This window comes from Rutilus rutilus (assembly GCF_951802725.1).
Source record: "Rutilus rutilus genome assembly, chromosome: 21".
Classification (NCBI taxonomy): domain Eukaryota; kingdom Metazoa; phylum Chordata; class Actinopteri; order Cypriniformes; family Leuciscidae; genus Rutilus; species Rutilus rutilus.
In genome coordinates this window covers 3,982,478-3,997,383 of record NC_140226.1, presented here as the reverse complement: position 1 = coordinate 3,997,383, position 14,906 = coordinate 3,982,478, and the positions used below count along the sequence as shown (strand labels likewise).

The 14,906-nt window shown below is 39.6% G+C and overlaps 1 protein-coding gene across 4 annotated transcripts in view; it reads right to left on the bottom strand.

The window, feature by feature from the left end:
* Positions 1–510: 510 nt before the first annotated feature.
* Positions 511–14,906, bottom strand: part of fermt2 (FERM domain containing kindlin 2) — a 72,935-nt gene continuing 58,539 nt past the window's right edge. For 2 of the 4 annotated variants that reach the window (XM_084392913.1, XM_084392915.1), the window contains 5 exons: positions 12,981–13,199; positions 10,432–10,452; positions 8,340–8,464; positions 4,767–4,908; positions 511–2,006 (listed from right to left, as the gene is read on the bottom strand). In XM_084392913.1, coding sequence (XP_084249039.1) covers positions 1,833–2,006; positions 4,767–4,908; positions 8,340–8,464; positions 10,432–10,452; positions 12,981–13,199 — 681 coding nt within the window. In that variant the 3' untranslated portion in view covers positions 511–1,832. The remainder of the gene's footprint in view (positions 2,007–4,766; positions 4,909–8,339; positions 8,465–10,431; positions 10,453–12,980; positions 13,200–14,906) is intronic. The other 2 variants (XM_084392914.1, XM_084392916.1) reach the window with 1 other exon arrangement.

The window sequence follows — 14,906 nt, the reverse complement described above, 5'->3', positions numbered from 1 at the left end:
CAATGTTTCTTGATCACCAAATCATCATATTAGAATGATTTCTGAAGGATCACGTGACACTGAAGACTGGAGTAATGATGCTGAAAATACAGCTTTGATCACAGGATATAAATTACACTTTACTATATATTCACATAGATTTACACTGGAATAATATTTCACAATTTTTACTGTATTTTTAATCAAATAAACACAGCTTTGGTGAGCAGAAGAGACTCTTAGAAGAAAATCTTAGCGACCCCAAACTTGTGAACTTTAGAGATGTCAAGAGGGGGAGTAAATGATGAGAGAACTTTCATTCTCGTGTGGCGTATCCCTTTAAAGCCTTAATTTGGGTTCTACTTTTTACTTTGAATGAATGGACTCGTTGTAGAATTGTAAAACGGCTGCATCTTTTTAACCTGCTCTCACAGAAGTGTTTCAGGACTGCTCTCGTGTGGTGAAGACGGGCCACTGCAGGGGCTGATGGGAAAAACACACGTGGAACAAAGGCCTGCTGAATCATCCTCGTAAGAGTTTAAATAAAAATGATTTTATTATTTATTTGTCAGGTAAATGGCATTTTTACAATCTTAAAACAGCAGGCCATGCAACGCACTGCTGGCATCTGAGAAAACAAAACCAAATAAACAAACAAAATAATAATAATAACCTTCATTTCTGGCTCTGAAACCGCCTTCATGTGGGGAGACATCAGGAGAAAATACTGACAAGAAGTGATAGCAGAGGAGGAGTGATTCTGCTGGCCTTCATTAGTGTTGATTAAGGCTATACGTCATCAGGTACGCTCCTCCTCACCGGAGACATAAAGAATGGCTTAATCTACATGATTTTACTCCACTTCTTCATATGCACTTATATATATATTTGTCTAAGAGTCCTTAAGATCGACAGGCACCAATCCTCGAATGTCAAAAAAATGGCTTTTTGTCCCTCTCTTCTGGAAAAAATACACTTCCAAAAAATGACAGAAAAAAGCAGCAAAAAAATAACTGTACAATTTCTTTTTTTAAAACCTGTGTGTGTGTTTTTTTTTTATACATTAGATACAAAACAAATCTAATACTTCATTTAACAATCCTTCATTCTGGAAAGAAAAAGAAAAAAAAGAAAGAAAATTGCATGGTTTGTGACCTATCGCTGGTGGGTATTAAAGAAATACTTCTGAATAATACTATACTGGTTCACAATAAAGAGTGACGAATAAAATAACAGGAAAATAATAATAATAATAATAATAAAAAGAAACTTCCAACAGTGGGAAAAATCAACGAGCTTCAAAAGCAGATTCATAACGTCGTCCTATGTTGCTTCACTGCTAGCGGTTTGCTACAAAAAAGTGGGCGACTCTCCTTCTTCATAGTGTAAAAAAATATCTGTGTCATTAAATGTAGTGTTCAAACGTCAGCTTATCGAAGCAGAGACTCTCAGCTCACGCTAGAAGTGCTTAGAAACGACCGACTCCAATGGATTCCTGACAAAAGTGTGGCGTCATCATTAGCGTAGCAAACCCTTCTCTAGTGTCTCTATAACATCACATTAATGCGACACACGATTATCATCAAAGACGAGCGACATTCAACAATTACCCGGAGAGATGCGACGTAAATTAGTGACAAATAAATAATCTGCATATTTCTATTCAGGAGGTGAAAGGTCATGGCTATGTTTAATGCTTCATCAGGGAAGCAGCGGGTTCTCGGCACTTCTGCTAGTGTTACGAACGCGTTTTAAACGGAAACGATAAAGGTTTTGGAGCGATTAGGCCGATGGAGCTGTGAAAGGAGGAGAGGAAGAGTGAGAGCGAGAGAGTGAAGCGGTGCGAGCGCCTCTCAGACCCAGCCGCTGGTCAGCTTGTAGAACATCTCCTCGTCCAGAGACTCGTTCTGGTCTTTGGCGCGCGTGGAGAGGAAGATGTATCCGCCGATGAACTCGTGCACCACTTTACAGTCCACCTCGGCACAGATGAAGGCCAGACTCGGCTCGTCCGCGAACTCCACCGTCACCTGACGCGAGAGCAGAGCCGGAGAAATGAAATTCAATTCACGTTTATTTGTACAACGCTTTTCACAATACACATCGTTTCAAAGCAGCTTTACAGCACATGCATGAGTCCACATGAGTGATCTGCTATCAGAGCTGACTAAGTTAAAGGGATACTCCACTTTTTTCAGAAATATGCTCATTTTACATCTCCCCCAGAGTTAAACAGTTGAGTTTTACCGTTTTCGAATCCATTCAGCCGATCTCCGGGTCTGACGGTACCACTTTTAGCATAGCTTAGCACAGATCATTGATTCTGATGAGTCCAGTAGCATTTCTTTCAAAATGACCAAAGAGTTTCAATATTTTTCCTATTTAAAACTTGACTCTTCTGTAGTTAAACCGTGTACTAAGATCGACGGAAAATGAAAAGTTGCGATTTTCTAAGCCTATATGGCTAGGAACTACTCTCATTCCGGCGTAATAATCAAGGAACTGTGCGGCCGTACCATGGGTGCAGCAGGCGTAGTGATATGACGCAACGCCTGAAAATAGGTCTAATAGGTTAGACAAACTTAGTCCCGGTCACGTTGGAAGAAGTTACCGAGCTGGGGACTATTTTCAGGCGCTGCGTCATATCATTACACCTGCTGGACTCATGGTACAGCCACACAGTTCCTTGATTATTACGCCGGAATGAGAGTAGTTCCTAGCCATATAGGCTTAGAAAATCGCAACTTTTCATTTTCCGTCGATCTTAGTACACGGTTTAACTACAGAAGAGTCAAGTTTTAAATAGGAAAAATATTGAAACTCTTTGGTCATTTTGAAAGAAATGCTACTGGACTCGTCAGAATCAATGATCTATGCTAAGCTATGCTAAAAGTGGTACCACCAGACCCGGAGTTCGGCTGAATGGATTCTAAAACGGTAAAACTCAACTGTTTAACTCTGGGGGAGTTGTAAAATGAGCATATTTCTGAAAAAAGTGGAGTATCCCTTTAAGTATTTCAGAAATATACATATATAAAATCACAGTTTGCGAAAAAGGTATTAATTTAAACATTGTAATAATTGATGTTGAAACAATGAGCTCATTGAAGTAATGGATACTTTGTTTGTTAACAAATGATTATGACGTTTAGAATGTTTAAACACACTCCTGTATTTTTAACACACTCTTGTAAACGCGATTACTTGCACTGTTACGCCCGTTTCACACACACTCCTTGTGCAGTGTGTATGCGGTGCAGGAGCAGCACGTGCTATAGTGCTTTCACATATGATGCGTTTGCGGTGCGTAACTGATCCACGGCTGTACCACAAACACATACTCACTATTTTTATTTCAAATCCAGAAGTTATGCAGCAACTTTTATTTATATAAAAAAAAAATTGTCAGCATTGCGATTCTCTTTGTACACATATACACTCTTTAATGGACGTATGCACGTTTAAACACAACTTAAATAACGTAGGCCTATTATTCCATGCAGTACTTCTATTTATATTAAGTTGCTCAAACAAGTGGTCAAATATTTAACCATGTACTTAACCATTAAAATCGCAAATATTTTAAATTAAAACTTCAAATTGACAAAAACAGCCGACTCTCGTGCCTTTTCTTTTGCATTTAAATTTTAATACAATAAATCTTGCATGTCACAAATAACTTGTTTTTCCACCTCCACGAATGAGACGAGTGTTGGTCATTATGTCGCCTTGTTGAGGTAAACTGTAGTTTTCCTTGCTTTACCCCGGTCTTAAAGTAAAAAAAGATGAAAAAAGTATTTAATTAAACGCATTTATGGTGAGATTACTACATTTTAATTAATTAAACGCATTTATGGTGAGATTATTATATTTTCAGGTCAATCTGTGTTGATTTTGACCACGAAACATGCGCGGTCACTTTAATTCAGCGCGTGCAGCACAGCAGAAATAGACTCGGTGCGGGAACTATCGCTGCACTGCTGTATACACACCGCTCAAGGAACGACCTGAAAATATAATAATCTCACCATAAATGCGTTTAATTAAATAAAATGTAGTAATCTCACCATAAATGTATTTAATTAAATACTTTTTTCATCTTTTTTTACTTTAAGACCGGGGTAAAGCAAGGAAAACTACAGTTTACCTCAACAAGGCGACATAATGACCAACACTCGTCTCATTCGTGGAGGTGGAAAAACAAGTTATTTGTGACATGCAAGATTTATTGTATTAAAATTTAAATGCAAAAGAAAATGCACGAGAGTCGGCTGTTTTTGTCAATTTGAAGTTTTAATTTAAAATGTTTGCGATTTTAATATAAGTACATGGTTAAATATTTTACCACTTGCTTGAGCAACTTAATATATAAATCTATATAGAAGTAGCACTGAATAATACGTTGTTTAAACGTCTATTAAAGAGTGTATGTGTGTACAAAGAGAATCGCAATGCTGACAAAACTTTTTTATAAATAAAAGCTGCAGCATAACTTCTGGATTTGAAAAAAAAAAAAAAAAATAGTGAGTATGTGTTTGTGGTACAGCCGCGGATCAGTTACGCACCGCAAACGCATCATATGTGAAAGCACTATAGCACGTGCTGCTCCTGCACCGCATACACACTGCAACACGGAGTGTGTGTGAAACCGGCGTTATTGATTTGCATGTAAACCAGAAAATCGGTTTATTTCAATAAAGAGATTTCTGTCAGTTCTCAGCGTGTTGGTGTTCATGTAAACGTGCTGAATGACATCATGGGCTGAAGGCGTAACATTAAGAGCATCTCACCATCTTGATCTCCCAGTTGACGTTCCACTGCTTCATGTTGCTGAAGCGCCAGGTCTTGATGGCGTCTCCTGTGCCGGCGTCCATGCGGATCAGTCTGTTGTAGGTGATGCCGATCAGCTCATCTTTCTTGCCCCCCTGAAACCTAATTTGATGAACTTGAACAATTAACAACAGAGATATAGAGAAAAGGCAGGTTCAATCTTTATCCGACTAGATTATGTAAAGAGACAATGAGAAGAAGAAATTAAAGATATAGTGGCGGACATATATGGGAAATTACTTCTTAAAGGGATAGTTCACCTAACAATGAGCACTGTCATCATTCACTCTCCCTCATGTCGTTCCAAACCCGTGTGACTCTGTTTTGAAGAACTCAAAGTGCAAATCCTGAGGACATGCGATTACAATTTTGTAATAATAAATGGGGACTGAAAGTTTAAGCAGAGAAGTGCCATATGATGTACTCTTTGTTAGTCTTCTAAAGCTATATGAGATCATTGTGTGAGGCTGAAATGTAGTTGTTATTCACTGGAAATCTGAACCGGCACTTGCACGAGAGTTCATGTAAGAAGTAGCTCTGTCCGGTTTGTGTCAGATCTTTTCAATCAACTGGTTTATCTGGTTCTCGAGGTCAACACACTGACTCAATGATCCCGTTGCAGCGTTTGCCAGCTCTTTTGGAAGAGAAGAAGAACTACATTTTAGTTTGTTTCTAACACAAATCTGTCATGGCTTCAGAAGACTTGGAAAATGTTTTTTCCTTCATTATTCAAATTCCTTGCCACAGCTGCCTTTGGCTTGCACACTCTTGGACGAAATATATAATGTACAATGTTTAATGTTTTAGTATTATGTCATGTCTTCATTAACTTAAAGGGATACTTCACCGATTAGCATTAAGCTGTGTATCAGCAGAAACCCGGTAGTATTTTGTAATGGCCGTGCTTCCCTCCCTCATGTCCCCCTGAGACCAGAGATTTCTGTATTGTGTGTCTGGAATAAAAACTCAGACACAAAAATCATTTATCGGAGGCGTTTGTGTCCAGAGGCGAGAGACTCCAGCCAGTAGGAGGAGCTCGTCCCGCATGTCCTCAACCCGCCCATAGGGGGATCTCACCATAAAACGCCGTCTTTTCAGTTTCGAGTCGACTAGTAGCCTAGCTGTATCATTTCTCCCGATACTGCCCTCTGTAACCGGGGCCTCGTAGGGCAGCGAAGCAAGTGCATTCTGGGAGTTGTTGTCTTTCATCCATATGAGCCAAAAATACATTTTCTGGCTTTTCTCAGTCTAGAAGGCTCCAACTTCTAAAATAATTTCACATTTCTACTACATAAATGACTCAATTTAAATACACATTCATCTTTCCAGCGGTGAAATATCCCTTTAATTAACATGACTAAATTGTAACACAATTTTAAAGTGCCCCTATTATGCTGCTATTTTAAAGGTTCCTAATTTTGATATTCCTACAATAGATTTTCATGCATGCAAGGTCAAAAAACAGTTTAATTTTCCTCATAATATACATTGCAGCATCAGCTCTTTTCTCACCGAGTCTGAGACGGTTCAATAAAGATTCAGTCTCTCTAAGCCCCTCCTTTCTGAAAGCCTGCTCTGCTCTGATTGGTCAGATGACCCAGTCTGTTGTGATTGGTCTACTCTGCTCTGATTGGTCAGATAGTTCAGTCTGTTGTGATTGGTCTACTCTGCTCTGATTGGTCAGATGGCTCAGTCTGTTGTGATTGGTCTACTCTGCTCTGATTGGTCAGATAGTTCAGTCTGTTGTGATTGGTCTACTCTGCTCTGATTGGTCAGATGGCTCAGTCTGTTGTGATTGGTCTACTCTGCTCTGATTGGTCAGATGGCTCAGTCTGTTGTGATTGGTCTACTCTGCTCTGATTGGTCAGATGGCTCAGTCTGTTGTGATTGGTCTACTCTGCTCTGATTGGTCAGATAGTTCAGTCTGTTGTGATTGGTCTACTCTGCTCTGATTGGTCAGATGGCTCAGTCTGTTGTGATTGGTCTACTCTGCTCTGATTGGTCAGATAGTTCAGTCTGTTGTGATTGGTCTACTCTGCTCTGATTGGTCAGCTGGCTCAGTCTGTTGTGATTGGTCTACTCTGCTCTGATTGGTCAGATGACCCAGTCTGTTGTGATTGGTCTACTCTGCTCTGATTGGTCAGATAGTTCAGTCTGTTGTGATTGGTCTACTCTGCTCTGATTGGTCAGATGGCTCAGTCTGTTGTGATTGGTCTACTCTGCTCTGATTGGTCAGATAGTTCAGTCTGTTGTGATTGGTCTACTCTGCTCTGATTGGTCAGCTGGCTCAGTCTGTTGTGATTGGTCTACTCTGCTCTGATTGGTCAGATGGCTCAGTCTGTTGTGATTGGTCTACTCTGCTCTGATTGGTCAGATGGCCCAGTCTGTTGTGATTGGTCTACTCTGCTCTGATTGGTCAGATGGCCCAGTCTGTTGTGATTGGTCTACTCTGCTCTGATTGGTCAGATGGCCCAGTCTGTTGTGATTGGTCTACTGTGCTCTGATTGGTCAGATAGTTCAGTCTGTTGTGATTGGTCTACTCTGCTCTGATTGGTCAGATGGCTCAGTCTGTTGTGATTCTTGACCACTTAGAATCGTTTCTTTCTTTTAGGAGACAATAAATCCATTTATCTGCACTTTGATCTTTGAGACTTTTCAGACCTTTTACATTCACAAACAGCTTTATTACACACTACATGAAAGATAAGATGCAAAAAGCATAATGGGGACACTTTAAGTTTGAATGATCAAAGTTTTAGACCTGTATATTATATGCATCATTTACCCATGATAGTGATTCGCATCACCAAATAGTAATTAGGCTACATCGAACTGTTATAAATTGAATTTTACAGGTTTCATAATTTGCAATAAATCACCACATAACAAATTAATAACTCTGCCTACAACTACTATAAATACATTGAACTTTACCCACATAAAGTACACCTCACGTAAATCATTACATACTATATAGAAAATCTCAGCTGCTTCATTGTTTATATTGTAGCATAATTTAAACTACATTATTGCCCAAATATATATTTAAAGATATATAGTTCATCCAACTTTCCCACATACATAAAGTACACTCACATTAAGCAATTTAGCAAATCTGAATTTGAAATTGCTTGATTGTTAATATCATGACTAAGATGTACACTATATTATCGCCCAGCTCTAAATGAGACTATTAAGATATTATTAACAATAACAACATGATTTTCTGTAAAGCTGCTCTGAAACTATGTGTATTGTGCAGGTGCTATACAAATAAACTTGACTTGATACTATTATTGTCTTTTTTGAAGCCCGAAAGCGTCAGTCCCCATTCATTTACATCCACAGAAGAAAGGTGGATGAAGTCGGATGGGTTTGAAACAACATCAAGGCAAGTAAAAGATGAAAGAGCCTGAACAGTAACATCTCCTGGAGCTTTCTATCTCTTCAACGAGGAATTCTGTTGTTACTGGCCGACAATCATTTAATCAAGATATCTGACAGAAGCATCGGGTTTTCTAGAAGAAACTTACTTGGCAAGAAAATGGGTCATTCCAAACTCCGGCAAGGACTGCCATGCCTGTATGAAGCGCATCTTGGCCTCAATCAGGCTCATCTGGGCCACATTCTGATGAGCTTCCAGGATACGGGCGGAAATCTGAGGATAATGCATATGTGAACATTAATAAACAAGTGCTACAAGCAATCATAACTTAAGCAGGAGCACAGAGTGAGCACACAGACACTGTCGTTAGGAAACAACCCCAGAGAAGAATGCAACACCAGACACTTTAATATGAAACTGCCGTATCCAATCACCACTAACATCACTGTGAACATGAGACGCCTCCTCTTATTCAAGCAACCGTTATGATCTGTTATACATGCGACTTAACATACATACACTGAAGCCATTGCAATCCCAGCTACCATTGTTTAGTCCCTATTTTCCCAGAGCATGAAACATTTTCGCATGAAGAAATGAGTGATGTCACTGGAGCCTCCCACTGATCGATGACATGCTAAAAAACTGGCCTTTCAATTACACAGAGGCCCCTTTCAAAGAAATATTTCTGTAAGATTTTAAACATCCTATTAGACAAATAATGCGTTGATTACAGTGACAATTATGGAGCCCCAACGGGAACATAAGAGATGGGGATAAAAAAAAATATAAGATGGGAAGAAAACTTTCCATTCGCTCGTGAAACTATTGCGTTCCCAAAGAGACGTTGCGTTCTATCACAAAAGATTTGCATATAATTTTCATCCCATCTCTTTTTTTGTCCCTTTAGGAGCTGCAGGAAAAGGCATTGGGCCCTATCTTGCACCCAGCGCAATTGACTTAGTACTCCGACGCATGTTTCATTCCTATTTTGCACCCGACGCACAGTAGACTTTTCCCTCCACAGACGCACGTCGGTAAATTAGGGAATGAACCTGCGCTCCCGGGGGCGGTTCAGTGAAAAGAGGCGGTGTGTTCCGGCGCAAACGTTCCCTGGTGCTATTTTGCAGTTTCAGAAAACAATTCCGCCACTGACTTTAGACTAGGTTTTTCCTGGTCATTGGCAGAATTGTTTCATATGTGTTCATATGCTATTTTAAGGGTGCATGCTTGGCCATAATGTAGCGTGTGCACAACACGCATACACTTTGCTTCACAGACGCAGCAGTTGCCATTTTTGCAAACCATACATTATTACAAGGAAAAATATTACCACACGAGGGAAATCATTGTTGTGTCCATGAAGATGTGAAAAAATAGGCATAAATCTAGCTTACACATTTACCCAAATTATCATACGCCTGTTTAAACGAAGCTAATTTGTGTGTGTTTCTCCATCCCCATACAATGTCACTTCTCTGTGTTTTACGGCCCTGACGAGAACGTTGGTCTCCTCGGCTGTGATCCGCTCCTGGCGTGCGTCTGGCAAATCCGCCGTTATAATAGCAATCCTGATTGGTTTATTTCACGTTACGTCCAAACCACACCTATGAATAATGACGCTACTTCAGACCAACACATTTTAGATTTGCGTCGGGCGCAAGAGTCATTTATCCCGCCGGTATAATAGCAACAGCGCCCGAGATCCGCCCACGAAGTTACTTTTCGCGTTTGATAATTGCGTTTCAGATCGTTAAAATAGGGCCCATTGTGTCATCTAAATGAATATCACAAAACAATAATTGTAATAATAATCATAATAATAATAACAATATTATTATATTTAGAGATATAATCTTGCTTGAAATGCAAAAAAAAATAACAAGGCTGACAGTTTTACAGTCTAATCTGACATCATGAGCCTCAAAGTCATGAGACTAACAAGTTGCTTCTATATTCATTAGAATATTTCTAAAATATCCATGAAATGAGCGCTTGTACATTATTTGAGTGTTTACAGTATTCATTCACTCAACACCATTCAGGCAAACAGCTGTTCATGGGGAGACACCAGTGACTCAAAACATGATCTTTAAATAATAATAATAAAGAAAGGCGAGCTTTTGAGTTGAGCTACAGCAATAAAGGGTAAAGTGGTTAATAGAAGGATTACTGAAATAAGACACAGCACCAGTGTTAGTGAGTCACGGACAATACCAGCTGTCAAACGAGTGACTTACCAAGTCCCTGACAAAGCCAGGCTGAGGAGTGTGGAAACGGGAGGAGGGACACAGAGAGGAAACAAGGGAAAAGCAAATAAATGAACAATGCAGCAAACAAGCAGAATAACAGAATCAAAACAACCGTTAATGCACAGAGAGAGAAGAGGGCAGGGTGCACACATCAGTATACAGCAGGAGAGCAGAGGAACACATTAGGTCCAGGTGGATCCAACCCTACACATATGACAACTAACCTGAGAGATCCTGCTACACCACTGACCCCAGCAGAAGACGAGTCTACTCTACAAACTCTGTGGTGGCTGGCCCATCCTACTGTAGATTCAGCTTTACTGATTATAATGGGAAAGCTCAGTTTAAGCTGTTTTTGCACTAATGTAATTATGGTTTATTATGTTGGCTTGACAACACATCTTTTCTAAAATTCTAGTGGACTTCCAAACAGGCCCAAATTTTCATGAACTTTCATTAGTCAAAAAAAGGGCACTTGTCTAAAAAAGGGTCTAATGTCTTTTTCTTTTCTTTTTTTTAAGAGGTTTCTTAGACCAATGGTGTCTAAAGTAGTCTAATATGGTATTACTTTACTGAGTTTGTATTGGTCTATCTGACTTCCTCTGAAAGCCTTGTTTGAAAGTTTCAGATATCTTTTAAAAGCTTGGTCAAGCCAACATCAAAGCTTCACTCTTCTAGTTTATTTATTTTTGTATATCTTGGTTTGTTCTTTACGCTCTGAATAAAAAGATATAAACTAAAGACATAAAATAAATAATGAAATAAAAAATATTTTGTGCTGAGAACAAATCGACTCACTTTAAAAAAAGTCTGGAAACAGGATTTTAAAGATATAAAAGGGGTCCAAAGTTCATGGCTGAGCTGTAGTTTATGATTAACCTAAACATTTCTCATCCCACATCAAACCACACACACCCTTGACTCCACAAGGCGGCGCCACACACACTTAAAACCCAATGCTACTGGAGAGACCTCTGAAATTCCCCACCATTTGGATGAATACATCCGCTTTGTTGGTCCTGTTAAGATAAAGAAGTCGGGAAGTGAGAAAGTCATCTATCCTTGTTTCCAAAAGCAAGTGCTTTCTATCCCACGTGATCTGGGAGTAAAATCCCAGAGGAAGCCTTTGAAGAACAGAATCTGAGCTTGCATTGCAGTGTTCAGAAATCCTCTGAAGTCTTCTTCCCAGACTCCCTCTCCACATTCCCAGGCATGGCTTGTTTCCTGTATGTTGTTCCCGCCTGTTTCTGAAGACCCCACCCCAACTCCTCAAAGTTTCTCGCAGCTTTACGCTGGTGGGGGGTGCGGGTGAGATGAGGACGGGAAGCCCACCATCCCCCAGCATCACAGGGGCTGGATTGAGTCCAGGGCCACAGTAAGACGACACCAGCGGCACACACACAGGAGCACACAGTCTGAGGACTCCCACACACACACTCCCTCCCCACATACTTACACTTTGCTCTTGTTTTTCAATCAAGTATTACCAAAAAACTTTATTTTGAAAAATTTCAACAATGCAAAATTGTGTTTGGCGCATGCATTTAGAAAAAGCTGACTACTCTGATTTCATTTGTGTGAAAGAAATTACCATTACCATTTAGGGCTCAGTGATATATTTCATATTTAATATGCTGCTGTTTATTACTATGTATTAGGGGTGTAACGGTACACAGAAGTCATGATTCGTGTGTAGCCTTCCTGTTCCTTCCAACGCCAAGGTCACGGGTTCGATTTCCAGGGAAAGCAAGAACTGATAAGAATGTAAATGTGTAGCTTGAAATGCAATGCAAGTTGCTTTGGATAAAAGCATCTGCCAAATGCATAAATGTAAATGTAAAATGATTCGGTACGTATCACGGTTTTGGGGTCACGGTTCGATACGAGTTTAGATGTTCGGCCCGACACGACTATAAAAATCACAGCCAATCAGAAGAGCGCGTGGGCGGGCAATCTCCCGGCACTCGCAACGAAATGGATAAGTAGCCTACATAATCAAATACATGAATATTACACCATTTTTACAATACATTATGAGTTCCTGAAACAATCGTTGTCATAGAATACACTTGTCTGTTAACAATGTGTCGACAGTTTGAACGTTCTTGTTCACTTATTTATTTTGAAGATCTGAGGTGAGATGCTTTCAGTGCGGCTATAAAAAACACAAAATGATATTCAAACTCATTTTGAAAGGATGCCGCTTTCCGAGAAGCTTGTAGAGAGCGGCACAAAAAATACTTTAAAAACTCAGCGTATAGGCCACTAGCAAGCTCTTGTTTTGGGTTCGTGAATGGATCATCTCTTCTTCTTCTGCTCTTTTTCCTGTTGTTGCATTAGCGTGCGCCCCCTTCTGGACTGGAGTGTGGATCGCCTCTGTCTGACTGTATGCACGGACGGTTCGGGACGAATACATGTACCGCTACACCCCTACTATGTCTCGTTATGTACTGTCGGTCTCTCTGCCTTTAGTTCTGTCTGTGTTGTGCGCTGCAGTGGCACACCGATCTCTCTCTGAGCCTCAGCCTCTCATTTACCTGCTTGTTCTTGTATTTCTTCAGGTATCGTGGAGACACCAGACACTCAGGGTTGATGTCGGTGGTGATGGGCTCTATGATCTGAGGATCAGGATTCATGTGCTGCATCTTCAGGAAGGACAGAATGTTCTGGACCTCCAGGTTGTAGGAACTATCAGCCATCGTCTTCCCCTTAGAGGCCAGACGACACGCTGCCATCCACTGGGCGTACTGCTTCTCCTGAGAGACGGGAGAGAGACCGCAGCGTTATTTTACTGTCACTGAGATATTATTATAGTTCTTTTAAAGTATGTGGTAAAAAAATAAAATCCAGCTTTTAATGTTGTTTATGTGTCTATGTGGTGTTTTTAATACGCTTTAAGACAAACCATGAGTAAATTCATAAGTCGACACCATTGCTGAGTGTTTTCTCCTTAAAGGGATAGTTCGCCCAAAAATGATATTTAACCCATGATTTACTCACCCTCAAGCCGTTCGAGATGCATATGTCAATCTTTTTTCAGACTAACACATTTTCAGTTATTTTAGAAAATAGCTTAGATCTTTCAGTGGTTATAATGTGAAGCTATGGGGTCCACCTCCTTCAAGTCCCAAAATGTGCATGCATCCTTCACAAAAGTAATCCATCCGGCTCCAGGGGGAAAAACAAAGGCCTTCTGAGGGTAATCCGTGCGGTTTTGTCGTAAAAATATACATATTTAAAACTTTATAAACGAAAATAACTGGCTTCCGGTAGCGGTCGACGCGCGTTCACGGAGATGGATGCTGGCGTATGACGTAGGACGTAGCGTAGGAAGCGTCGTGACGTAGAACGAACGCAGAGTTTTGTTTTGCTCTGCTCTCTGGCTGCGCTGTCACGTGTGTTCTACGTCAAGACCCTCCTACGCTACGCTTCACATTATAACCACTGAAAGATCTAAGACATTTTCTAAAATAAATGAAAATGTGTTCGTCTGAAAAAAGATTGACATATACATCTCGAACGGCTTGAGGGTGAGTAAATCATGGGTTAAATATCATTTTTGGCCAAACTATCCCTTTAAAACTGCAGTGAACCAAAGACAGTCTCAAAAACACGCTTTGAAATCGCTGGTGTTTCTGACGTCACAAACTACCTTGTAACCAATCAGATCAACGTGTGATCGTCAACCAGTGGATCTCCGAGCTGAGTGAGTGAGTGGAGGCGGGGCTCATTTGCATATTCATAGAACCGCGCATACTAAATGAGGCAAGGGTGTCGAGTTACATTCAAGCTATTTTAAGGCATGAAGACATTTTTTCCAGGATTTTTTTTTTTTTTTTATGTCATTTTGGTGATCAAAGATGAGCTTTAAGGGATACAGTTATTGACTACAGGGGGAACATTATATTTTAAATTAGTTTTTATTTTTGTATTCTCTCTTTTTAATTTGAGTTAAAGTTTTAATAACATTGTTGTGTTTTTGTCCATTTTAGTAGTTACCGGTTTTTATTTTTTTTAAATGTCTATATAGTTTTTATAAAATTTTATTTTTGTTTTAGTTTGAGTTATTTTAGCACATCAAGTTAGGGTTATTATCGTTAAACAAAACTATTTAAAAAACGTTTCTGTTAATTGAAATAAAGCTGAAATAAAAATAAAACCATATTTGAAAAACTAAGAGATGTTGCCTTAGCAATAAACTGAAAGAAGTTTGAGTTGAAGCACTAAAATTATTAACTTGAAATAAATAAAAACTTAAATGAAACTAAAATAACATAAAAAGCAATATAAAAAATATATTTAAAAAAGTATATTTCAAGTAACGCTTTAGATTTGTTCAAACCCTGCTTAGTGGCGCTGGGGTCGGGTCACATTTTGTATAATTACTTATTAAAGACAAATGAAGACGTGAGGTGATTTACTGTACAATAATGTATGGCATTCAAAAGAAGAGCATCTCACTC